This window comes from Mya arenaria, chromosome 9 (genome assembly GCF_026914265.1).
Source record: "Mya arenaria isolate MELC-2E11 chromosome 9, ASM2691426v1".
NCBI classification, from domain to species: Eukaryota; Metazoa; Mollusca; class Bivalvia; order Myida; family Myidae; genus Mya; species Mya arenaria.
The window spans coordinates 68,588,603-68,602,172 of NC_069130.1; the positions used below are offsets into that span (position 1 = coordinate 68,588,603).

Below are 13,570 nucleotides of genomic sequence, written 5' to 3' on the forward strand. Positions count from 1 at the left end.
ATATTTGATATACAATCTTTATCGTCTGTAATGTCATAACATATTTGTTTTATTAATTGTTGTTAATTAGAAAATTTACTCTTTCAACTCCGACAAAACGATTATGAACGCATATATCATTATTAATTGTGCATAACATTTCTAGTTTACTAAAGCAATGTGATTGATAGTGCGGTTACATCTAACGAATCTTAAAAGAAATAAAATAATAATGAAGTGATGTCGTGTAACCCATGTTCATAAGGATGTGAAGCACGCAAATAATCACCACGATTTTATGTTGGAGTATAAACTGTTAAAAGTTTCTGGAAAAACATAACATGAGGAACTTATTTTGGATGGTTATCATTGTATTGCAAGGTTAGTACATACATTCAACGGTATCTCTTTCTGAATACAAGCCGCTTATGTGAATAATGGGCTTCCTTTGATTACAGAAATCTTCGTAACGAAGAATTTTTAAAAAGATATATAAAAGCAGAGTCTAATCCTGCTTCAACACGTCAAATGATATGACAGTATATGATGATCGTTTTGCATTCTTTTTAGTATTTAATCATTAAAGGATGCGGCTACCGTCTTAGAACGGTCAATGAAGATGGCAGTTCATAGCGAATTATTTGGAATGTATATTTCTTTGTAAATATTAATATATATATATATATATATATATATATATATATATATATATATATATATATATATATCATGGTGTATCTTACTTTTCATATCAGTGTGTCACTATTCCCTTAAACAAAATGTGATCAGCAACCTTTCCTGTCTGTAGGATTAAGATTTGGTGTACATTAATCATTGTGCATCTTCCGTATTTTGAAATATCTTTACTTTGGAGGTTTATTTTTCAATGATTGAAGTTAATTCATTTAAAGGAAATATAGCTTCGGTATTAATTCACCTATATCTAAATTGTGAATAAAACACAAAATATCTCATTGGAAAACCAAATCAAAACATGTTTAATGTAACAAAATTCACGAGCTACATTAAGGTTTTCAGTGACTTTATACAATTATATGAATAATAACATTGACCTGATTTAAACAAAGCCTTCAACTTGGTCATTTCAGACGAATATCTCACTGCAAATCTGACCCAAAATGAGGTTGACGAAATGGCTTCAGGACTCAAAGTTCGAATAGGTGGTATCGACAACCTACGCTACGATGGGAAGAAACATATCATGAAACTCACCCTGGAAAACAAGGGTTCTTCTGATATACCGCCTTCTGGATGGAAGTTGTTTTTTCACAGTATGACTCTAGGCTTTCCAGACAAGTTTGATCTACTTGAAGAGGATTTCAAAAGGTTGCACGCAGAAAACGTGGTGGTCGGCATAGTTAATGGAGACCTGTACTACCTTAAACCCTTTAATGACTTTGTTGCCATTAAGCCTGGTGAAGGGAGGACGTATCAGCTGATATTTAAGGTAATGTGATTCACGTCACGCATGCTTTATGGGCTGATGTTTAAGATGTCATGTACGTACATGCATCGTTTATGAGTTGATGTTTAAGGTACACACATGCATGCTCTATGTGTTGATGCTGTTCTCCACGTCCAAAAACCAGGTAAAGAAGTTACGAACCTGGCCCAAAAATATGTTCATTTTGTATGTAATTTGGAACGTCTTCAAAAAGGTTTAAAGGACAGACCCTTCTTGATATTACAAGCTATTTGAAAATGTATAAGTATTTATACGGAACAAGTCAGTTCAGGTTCGAGTACAATCGAAAAAAATGAAACAACAATGACTGTATGTGTTATGTACTTTAATTTGGTCTTTTATTTCTGCATTTAAGTAATCTACTATTAATACCCTCTTAAATGATATCTGGATGACAGGGGTCTTCAGGCATCAGCATTCAACATTATAGTTAACAAGCTTATTTATGGGTTGGATTACTTAATGTTTGGTTAACTATGTAATTCAAATAAATTTAGAATTTGTATGTTCATTATGGCTTCACAGATTAAGATGTTTACAAATATGATTATTCAGTTTACACGTATTAAGACCACTGAATAGTTTGTTAATATTGTATACATGTTGGTCTTAACATGGTGGATTCAATAAATGAGCTTGCACGTCCTGTATTTAGATATTAGGATGCATGCACCCCTATAATAATACTAACTATGTTATGACCGTGAAAGAGTGTAATTGCCTATTTAAGGCTACGAAAGCACATGTTCTACAAAGGTTACACATTCACAGGCTTCAACACCGTCGTTGAATTCTGCCAGTACACCATTTCAGTACTTGAACTATCCATTTTATTTGAAATATTTGAATTGTATTGCAGATATACATTATTGTAATATAACAATCAAATCGTTGCGTTTCCTTGTTTAACATTTTTTAAGATGACTCCCGCATATTCTTATGGAACAATTCTTAGCGATTTAGCTCGATTGAAATCAACTGCCATAGCAAATTTAATTAAAATAATATAACCGAAGTTGTAAATTATCTTTCCTTTTTTATTCCAATTAACACAACCCTGGTTGTCATTTAAACATTCAATTGACCAATAAATGGATTATGTTCCTTCAATGCATAATAGGTCTCCAAGAAGTGACTAGGCGAGGGTGCCGTTAAGTTGACACTGTCTGTACGAAGAACAGAACATATGGCGTGAGGACATGAGCTTTCTTTAACTCTTCATGATTTTGCAGAGGAAATGGCGTGCTGGTATATGATCTAGAACGATTCAAAATAAATAAAAACATGAGCTATCTTTAACTCTTCATGATTTTTGCAGAGGATATGGCGTGCTGGCATATGATCTAGAACGATTCAAAATAAATAAAAACATGGGCTTTCTTTAACTCTTCATGATTTTGCAGAGGATATGGCGTGCTGGCATATGATCTAGAACGATTCAAAGTAAATAGAAACATGAGCTTTCTTTAACTCTTCATGATTTTGCAGAGGATATGGCGTGCTGGCATATGATCTAGAACGATTCAAAATAAATAAAAACATGAGCTATCTTTAACTCTTCATGATTTTTGCAGAGGATTTGGCGTGCGGGCATATGATCTAGAACAGTTCAAAATAAATCTAAACATGAGCTTTCTTTAATTATTAATGTTTTTTGCAGAGGATTTGGCGTGCTGGCATATGATCTAGAACGATACAAAAAAATAAAAACATGGGCTTTCTTTAACTCTTCATGATTTTGCAGAGGATTTGGCGTGCGGGCATATGATCTAGAACGATTCAAAATAAATCTAAACATGAGCTTTCTTTAACTATTAATGTTTTTTGCAGAGGATATGGCGTGCGGGCATATGATCTAGAACGATTCAAAATAAATCTAAACATGAGCTTTCTTTAACTCTTCATGATTTTGCAGAGGATATAGCGTGCTGGCATATGATCTAGAACGATTCAAAATAAATAAAAACATGGGCTATCTTTAGCTCCTCATGATTTTGAAGAGGATATGGCGTGCTGGCATATGATCTAGAACGATTCAAAATAAATAAAAACATGGGCTTTCTTTAACTCTTTATGCTTTTGCAGAGGATTTGGCGTGCGGGCATATGATCTAGAACGGTTCAAACTAAATCTAAACATGAGCTTTCTTTAACTATTAATGTTTTTTGCAGAGGATTTGGCGTGCGGGCATATGATCTAGAACGATTCAAAATAAATCTAAACATGAGCTTTCTTTAACTAATAATGTTTTTGCAGAGGATATGGCGTGCTGGCATATGATCTAGAACGATTCAAAATAAATAAAAACATGAGCTTTCTTTAAATCGACATGTTTTTTGCAGAGGATTTGGCGTGCTGGCATATGATCTAGAACGATTCAAACTAAATCAAAACATGAACATTCTTTAACTCTTCATGTGTTTGCACTAGTTGTTCACATGTGTTATTGTTTGATTATCTCTTTACTTACATTCAAGTACTGGTCGGCGGCACGTACTGACTATATGCCACTATGGTATGTAGCATCGGAAGATCTTACAGTCGAACCGAGAATAGTCAAATCCACAGCATCCATGGATCTAGATTTTGTGGACCCTTTCGATGACATCAACGAATGGAAAAGATGGCGGAAGGACCGTTTTAATCCATTTACACCCGAGGAGCGGATGAACAGACTGCAGTTTAAGGATTATGGAAAGGTAAAAGTTTTTTAGTTTAAGTGTCTCTTAAGTGTACAGTAAAACGTAAAGTAACATTGAAATTAGTGGAATGACATTATTCAGTATCCTGGAAACAAGGAAAGGAAAAGTGACTCTATTGAACACGGAAGTGATCCGAGATGTGTCATGCAATAACTTTATCAATTGTGGTCTCAATGCAGCCAGAACTTATAATGCGCACTTGTTACTTTGAGTAGTCCGTTCGAAATCAATTATTCACAAGTTTATACTCGATGTTTTTTTGTGTGTCTGTCGTAGAGTGACTGTGCGGTTATAATTATTGTGTGTCTGCCTTAGAGTGACTGCAAGGCTATGGTTATTGTGTGTTTCATTCTTTTTCGTTCCTGTCTTTGGTTGTCTGTAAGGCTTCGACTCTTTTTCTGTGTGTCTGTACTGCTATCATTGTTATTCCTTCAAACAAGTTCATAGTTAACGGTGTCGGCTAGCTTATCCTTCAGGTCGGTTTTCGACAATGATGCCTTTTATTATTACTGTGAAAAAATACTCGCAATAAACATTGTGGCTTTTATTGTACGCTGTGATTTGTACGTAGGATCACCCTTCAGAGCGTACTTAATTTAAATACTCAGCCATAAATGTGCTTAGAAATTATATCAATAAATAATAAAAATAAGATCCGAGCTTGATCGGTAGTCACAAGACATCGTAAGTAAATTCATTTCTTGAGTCGATTTCCTAAGATTCTTGTAGTCAGATTGAAAGCAATGTACCAGTGACCTTAACACAAACGCGTGTTTATTACATTACATTAATACAAATAAAGTATTTTAGATACTTGTAATATCATTTGAAAAATGTGATATTTAACATATGTAAATTACTTAAGTTAGGAAATGGCTAAATATATTTTATGAATACCGTCAATGATTAGTTTCGTTCTATCCAAAAACATTAACATAAACATTGGTTTGTGATTACTTTCATCAAACGTTTTAGATGAAAAGTAGAAGCAGTCGCAAACTGCAAGAATGCCAACGTATAAATGCCTCTAAGCATGCCCACATTATAAAATATTTAAGAAAGCGGTGGTGGACGTAAAGAAATACTGCGGGAGAAAAAAAATATGTTTATTAAATAAAAAAAAATCTATATCAACCTCATCAATATTTATACGTGTTTAGTCTTTTTATAATTCTTTTTTAGATGAGTCATATTATTCCAACACCGAAAACGGTTATACTTGGACAGAGTGGACGAACTCTTTCTTTCGACAAGACCTGGACATTATTCACAGAAGCGTCAACCTTCCAAACGTCGGAATTGTATATACAAGGTGAAATATTTTTTAAACTGAAACAAAGAAACAATGAGGTGAATTTGTCAATATTGCTACTCTATGTTTAAGAATAGTATTGGCTTCAATAATAAATAACACAAAATCGTATCGGCGACCGAAAATAAGGAACACTCGAATTATGCTCCGCTTTACGAACGTTTCATTTATTTAGCGATCAAAGCTGTTCCTTGACATGTCGGGGGAGGGAAATGCAACTTAAATGTATTAATCATATCTCTCCAACACATAAATGTTGTGACTATGCCAGCTACTTAATATGTTCTTTTTTCCTGATTACCTTCGGATGCAAATTCAACAGCAGTTGCTGTTTGCTAATCGGGTGGTCAATAAAGTATGGGGCACTTGCATAAATATGTGGTATCTTAAACATTATCTGATCATTAATTTACCGCTTTCAGAGTTGTTTCATCTAACGTCAACAAGCAAGCCTTCCCCAAAGAACCTTATCATACACTACAACGCAAGTCTTGGTCCTGAGAGTTACACTCTGGCAATAGATGCCTTCGAGGACCAGATTACCATGGCAGCCAGCACCAATACAGGACTTTTCTATGCTACACAGTCGCTTTTTGCCATACTTGACGGACATAACTATACAAATATCCCATCCATATCAATTTCGGACGCACCTAGATTTGAATGGAGGGGACTACTTTTTGACGTTGCGCGAAATTTTCGTCCCGTAGAAGATATTAAGCGCCTAATAAAGGTTTGCAAACACTCTTCTGATGACTTCATTCAAAGACAGATAAGATAATAATCATACGATGGTGTAGTGTTTATCTATTACGTACAAGTTTCATTTATAGATGTAAATAAGTAACATTTATCTTTTTTTGGTGATAATACGTAATAGTTGTCGATGAAGCTCCGGTCGCGAGGTTGAAACACCAGACCGCTTAATCCACAGTCGAATACGCTATCAACTTGAACATCGCAACTGTTATATATAACTTTGTAGTGCTCTATCGGTGAATATGCTATGATGTTTCGTTATGAGGTTCCCTAATTAATCACACAGGGTGTTAGTCTACGAAATAATACACCACGTGCTTTCAGTTGATAAATAAGATGTTTGAGCAGAATTGTCAAAATCGTATCGCACTGTCATTAAATTCGCCGTACGTTGGTTACATCGTTTGTTTTAATATGGTATAAAAGAACTGGGTGCTTCTTCTTAATAAAACGCTGTCCGTTGTCCTCACCTCTTGTTGTCAGTATCGCGAATAAAACATAAAATCAAAGTATGAAATAAAATGTTTTTAACAAATGTATCTACCAATTTACTCCGCAGTTGAAATAAATCTCGAAATAATGAAACTGTATTCATATTCATTATTTTAACGGATTAGATAAAATATTCTTGCCGATAAATATTATTTTGGGGATTAAACTTTATTCAAATTAAGAACATACCCATGAACAAAAATGGCATTATTATGTATCCTCTTTCAATCTTACAAAGTGCCCCTTTTATTTGTTTCTGTTCCTCATTGCTCATGTCATACAGATGAACACGCTTTTATTCGCCCATGTTCCTCATTGCTCATGTCATACAGATGAACATGCTTTTATTCGACCATGTTCCTCATTGTTTAGGTCATACAGATGAACACGCTTTTATTCGCCCATGTTCCTCATTGTTTAGGTCATACAGATAAACACGCTTTTATTCGCCCATGTTCCTCATTGTTTAGGTCATATAGATGAACACGCTTTTATTCGCCCATGTTCCTCATTGTTTAGGTCATACAGATGAACAGGCTTTTATTCGCCCATGTTCCTCATTGCTCATGTCATACAGATAAACACGCTTTTATTCGCCCATGTTCCTCATTGCTCATGTCATACAGATGAACAGGCTTTTATTCGCCCATGTTCCTCATTGCTCATGTCATACAGATGAAAATGCTTTTATTCGCCCATGTTCCTTATTGCTCATGTCATACAGATGAACACGCTTTTATTCGCCCATGTTCCTTATTGCTCATGTCATACAGATGAACATGCTTTTATTCGCCCATGTTCCTCATTGTTTAGGTCATACAGATGAACACGCTTTTATTCGCCCATGTTCCTCATTGCTCATGTCATACAGATGAACATGCTTTTATTCGACCATGTTCCTCATTGTTTAGGTCATGCAGATGAACAAGGTGCCACCTTTATCCGGCCCTGTTTCTCATTGTTTAGGTCTTGTAGACGAACATGATGTCACTTTTATTCGGCCCTTTTCATCATTGTTTAGGACATGCAGATGAATAAAATATCACTTTTATTCGTCCCTGTACCTCATTGTTCAGGTCATCTAGATGAACATGATGTAGCCTGTTTTTTTCGTCCCTATTTCTGATTGTTCATGTCATGCAGATGAACACATGGCCACTTTTAGTAATCTATATTTATTTCATTTCTATGTTTAATTAATTTAAAACGCATCTTTCTTCGTTCCTATGCATATCATGATGTGCAATATGTCACTTGTAATTATGCAATGCATAATATGCTACTTTTATTACTTCAAAATGTGATCATGTGCAAAGTGATTGATATGTTTAAAATGTTTTTATGATAGAGGCCCTGTTAATGTAAATTTATCGATGTCATTCTTCCTATTGATTTAATTGCAATGTGAATTATGTCAATTATATTATTTCGGTAATTCATGACAAATCAAAATATGTCTCAATTTAAGTTTTTTTGTATTAGTCATGGTATTTTATATAAATATGTTATCATTATTTGTTCAGGTATAAAGATCAATAGTTTAAATAACACAGTGTCCAGTGAAAACTACAGGGACAAGTCCAAGCATAAACCCTGTTCACATTCTTTATGTCGTGGGTTTATTGAACACATATTTTTCAAATACTTCACATTCATTTATTCTAATTTTGGTAATTTCATTATACTCGTACAATACATTTATGGTTTTATTCCTGATTGAGGTAATTTCAACGTATACTATTTTATTTTCTGTTCCTTTTTTATATTGGTAATGTGCAATATTTTTACCTTTTATATTTAAGGTCATGTTAATGTTAGTAAGATCATATATAATCGTCTTTATTAAGGCCATGTCATTTGCCAAACGTACTCGTCCTAATTATATAAATGAACATTATGTCACCCTTACTCGTCTTTATAAGGTCATGTTACTGTATAATAAATCACACTAATTCGTCTTTTTTTAAAGTCATGTCACTCTACAATATGTAGATCTTACTTTTGTTTCAAAGGCTCATGTGATAATACACTATGTCATCCTTATTCGTCTCTATTATGGGCATGACACTTTACGCAATATCACACGTATTAGTTTTTGTCAGGTACATGACACTTAACGGTATGTGTAACACAATGATCCTCGCCATTATAAACTCATCTGTTGAGGTCACCATTCCCATCTTTAGCTATTAAATAATCAAAATGCCATAGCGATAAAGACTCAAAGGAGCTTCGTTACCGTTACCGGCAGGTGGCAATGAGATATTCTGAGAATAAATGGAACATTCAATCGATTTGGCATATGTTTAGGATGGCCTTAAGACTAGAACTATAGTTATCAAAGGACCTGCCTTTTGCTTAACTCGTATCTTACATGTTACCATCGAACATCAATCGACTTTAACCTTAGGTTGTCATGACACTGTACACTATGTCACCCTAACTCATTTTTAATTAAAGGTATGTCATATCACAATGTGTTTTTTATTCTTCCTTATTAAGGTGATGTCGATGTACAAGCTGAATGCGCTTCAGTTGCATTTAAGCGACGATGAGGGATGGAGATTGGAAATTCCGGGAATACCCGAGCTGACGGATGTGAGTTAAAGATTTATGTTTATTTAAGCTTTCTATCAACAACTTGTTTATGACTTATAGCCCCATGTTATATTTGGCTAATATGAAGCCATTAAAGTCATTTTTTCTTATCTGTATACTCCGTTTATTTCCCCAGCTTGAGTTGAGAAGTGTCATGTGTTTAACGACATATTCCTATTAAGTCACCAAAGTGTTTTGACGGTACCTAAATATTTAATAATAGACAACAAAAGGCATTCAGGACAACAACACCAATGAATTTAACTGGAAACCAGTATGATAAAAGCACTTTTGTGTCTACAATGCGGTTATTTCAATAAGGCAGCCGACAAAGGCGTCATGTTTTTGAAAACAGAACTATAATTATTAATATATTTTAATAGAAATTTGAGTCATAAACGGAAATAACCGTAAATTGTCTGGTTTTAGGTAGGAGGTAGAAGATGTCATCATGATTTCGGAAGCCACACATGCATTGAGCCTCAATTTGGTTCCGGACCATTCGCAAATTCTTCCGGTAGCGGTTTCTATACCACCAAGGATTACAGGGAGATTCTTCGGTATACGAAAATATATGTTTTATGGATGAATTATATAATGATAATAGCGTTTAATTTTTGTATCGGTTTCTTTATGATGTTTTCCGACGATTTCTTGTTCCACTGACTGTTTGAAGGAAAACTCACATCATTTATTGATAAAGCTGTCCTGTATTTTGTGTCTCCCGTTTAATGTGTTTTTGCCTCTATCTTGTGCCTCCAAACAGGGTGTATATTTGAATAGTTTACTGCTCGGCTTGTCTCCGTAGTTTATCGTACTATTGCTCTTCAAACACTCTGTTCCAAGGATGTTTTCGGCTTGAAGGATTACCCACTATCTACTTTTCATTCTGTTCTGACATTGAGTATAATAATGCATATTGTGAAAGTGCCCAGCCTCCCAAATCAATACATTTATGTAACATTACCCTACAAAAATTGAACATGATCAAACGTATGTGTCTGATGTAGTCCATAAAGTGTGTTAAAGGTAGATTTCAGAAATCTGACACTATTATTTCAACTATTATTTTTGCTACAAAACCTGGATATAACAGACAGTGATAAACAAGTCCTATGATATGCAACTGGACCCAACAATCAACAACGCACGTATAAGACTTGCCATTTACACGAAAACAGCACATACTGTTGCCTTCATCAATATTGAGATATACTAGTTGCCATCCCGACAAGTTCGATTTTACCGTCCTGGCACAGGCGGACGTCAATGACATCAATTGTACAGACTCCTGTTTAGCATGTCCTGTAAAAGATATACTGCAATACTTACGTGTAATTGTCTTTACATATTCGCTAAAATCCTAATTTTATATATGCAAAGAAACGAAACTAAAATGGTTCTTTACTAAAATCACCTTAACTCTGCTTTTCTCTACTATTTCACTTAATACACTCGGGTTAAATCAAATCAAATTCTTGTTTTTGCCTGCAGGTATGCAGAGAAACACCACGTGAAGATTATCCCAGAGTTTGATGTACCTGGACATAGCCATGCAGCGATTGTTGCTATGGAAAAAAGGCGCGAAAATATTCTAAATGAAGGTAGAACTCTCTTAGAGGCAGACAAGTACAGATTGATTGATCCTGGTGACAATTCGTCATATAGATCTATACAAAACTGGGCTTTCAACACAGTCAACCCTTGTATGTCTTCGGTGTACACTTTTATTTCGGATTTGCTCGACAGGTAATTGAAGACGACACAATTAAACTAGAATATTTAGGATGTACAGTTGTCTTGTGATGATATGTATATATAGTGTTAAAATACCAGTAAGTTGAATGTCAATAATGATAACCGAAATCTTTACCCTAAAAGTATATATATATATGTTTTAGTAGTTATCTTCCTTAAACCTTCAGTATCACTAAGCGTTTTTACTGATCACCCAAACAAATGCAATGTCAAATGAAAGTGACGTAGCCAACGTTCAAATCGCTTGTTATGTATGATTGCATCAAAGAAATGTCCATGCTTCGTCACTTCATATCGACTGAAAATCTGCTTTTCGTACAAAAATGTTATACGTAATCAAGCGAACAAGGACATATGATTTTTTTGAAGTTTGATAGAACTTCACAAAGGTGTTCAACAACTGGAAATATTCCATCCGGGAGGTGATGAAGTTCCTAAACGAGCGTGGGATAAATCTCCTATTTGTAACCAATTATTGAGTATATTGCCGGAGTATGATACGATACATGGTTAGTATGATTTTATTTTTTGCTGTGTATTTTGGAAAGAAGATAAGTGAATAAGATACTTTTTCGGTGCATATTTTAATCTCGTATATCACTTATATTCTTTTTTGTTTTTGATATAATAGCATTTTGCTAGGGATAAGGTCCCACATAAATCGCAGATGATGTTGGAAATAAATTGTCCGTCCTTCCGTTTTTTTATCTTTGCGTTTACATCAGTCGTAACCTGGTCACATTTAATCATATTTAAATCAAATTGCATCAAAGTGTACAGCTGCATGCAACGGTGTGTCATGCATAGTATTAAATATTTCTCTTCATATGTCAAAATTCAAAGGCACCATTTGATTCAAATAGAACTATACAGGGACTTCATAGTTATGATTTATTTATGAGCTTTGACATTGTCTTACTTGATTTGATTTCAATCAAACAAAAAAACAGAATGTAGAAACAGAATGTAGAACAGTCTAGTACGGTTTTTCGCGCATAACATTTAGACTCTCGTTTAAATGTTCAAGTTCTTATTTGGTGGTCAATGGAGCCTGATACGGATTTTAAGGAAGTAATTTGCTATTTCATCAGTGTCTTTTTATATAGGATTTCAAACTTAAAAAAAGAGTAAGCCCAGAAGTCAAAATGCAATACACCCTGTAAAAGAGGCACAAGGGAAGGGCTCAAACGAAACCTGGATGAAAACACGAACGTACAAACACCATTTACATACATACGCACACAAAACAAATAATAAGATTACTGCCTTGTAAGTATAAGTTAAACTCACGTATACTGGATCATGCGTCTTAGGGTGTTTAAACTAGTTTATATGGCCATAACCTCGCATCCATGCCAGTATTTGAATACGTTTTGAGTTACGTCGGACTGTGATCCGTGCATCAAATGTGTACTCTCATCTCTAAAATCAATGAATTATTTGAAGGTATTTTTGCTACTTTCGGTTAGCATAAAAATACTCAACCATTTTTACAACTATTTATGGGATTTAAAATTGTGGTGCACGATGCAAATGTGTGCTATTCATTAAAGCGGTGCTCTCATTTCTAAGAAGAGAGTCATTCAACAAGGTCAACGTGGTTCAGTAAAACTGTTCATTAACTAGCAGAGACATAACTAAAGCCTATGACCAAGGAAATATGTGGCGCACGTTTACTTTTATCTCTCTTCTATAAGCTATTTATATGGGAGTTAAGTCAAGCGGTTTATACGTATGTCTTACGCTATTGGCTATCCGTTGCGCAATGCCCAATCAGGGGATTTTGACACGGTCCTTTGACAGCTTTTCTTCAAAGAAAGCTTTTGTCTGAAAAGTGCGGTTTCCGGAAATGTTCATTATGATCTATTACCTTGAATATCAAAATAATAACATTTATTTAGTTCACTCGATTTCAAATACAAATAATTAATAACAATTTAAAGAAAACTTAAATGAAAATTCGTGAAATAAAACTTGAGAATTATTTTGTTAGTATATTGTCATAATCGTGTCAACACAAACTACCGCATTTAATGTTGCAAAACGCTCGCGCTATATGAAATGATGAATTTGTACTTTGGAATTACTGTTAGGGTTTTTATTCCATTCCAAATTCTAAATTTATGCATTATGTACATGCATACAACACCCTCTGTTTTTTGTTTGAATGATCGACACCGTACATGATATTAATTTCACTAGGCAAACTTTGATCGGAGTTACACATTTATTTTCTAACAGACCTTTTTTTATTTCTCTTAACCTTATTATTTCATGCATAACTATTCGTTAAACTTTGGAAAAAAGAAAACCTGTTATAGTGATATAATCCATAATACATATACATAGAATATAATTAATGGTATGAAAGCGGTTAATTATTTGGTCAATATTTTTCCTATATTTGTTATTTTTCAATCAGATAGTGTAAGTGTGCAAACTGACCTAACAATAACCTGTTGATAATTTATCAAATGTGCAAAT

General features: G+C 34.2%; 1 protein-coding gene across 1 annotated transcript in view; it reads left to right on the plus strand.

Annotated features, from left to right (window-relative positions):
- The first annotated feature begins 221 nt into the window (after nucleotides 1–221).
- Nucleotides 222–13,570, plus strand: part of LOC128202768 (uncharacterized) — a 33,559-nt gene continuing 20,210 nt past the window's right edge. The window contains exons 1-9 of the mRNA XM_052903904.1: nucleotides 222–360; nucleotides 1,089–1,447; nucleotides 3,943–4,164; nucleotides 5,350–5,479; nucleotides 5,902–6,212; nucleotides 9,233–9,328; nucleotides 9,758–9,888; nucleotides 10,823–11,077; nucleotides 11,456–11,595. Of these exons, the coding sequence (XP_052759864.1) occupies nucleotides 321–360; nucleotides 1,089–1,447; nucleotides 3,943–4,164; nucleotides 5,350–5,479; nucleotides 5,902–6,212; nucleotides 9,233–9,328; nucleotides 9,758–9,888; nucleotides 10,823–11,077; nucleotides 11,456–11,595 (1,684 nt within the window). The 5' untranslated portion in view covers nucleotides 222–320. The remainder of the gene's footprint in view (nucleotides 361–1,088; nucleotides 1,448–3,942; nucleotides 4,165–5,349; nucleotides 5,480–5,901; nucleotides 6,213–9,232; nucleotides 9,329–9,757; nucleotides 9,889–10,822; nucleotides 11,078–11,455; nucleotides 11,596–13,570) is intronic.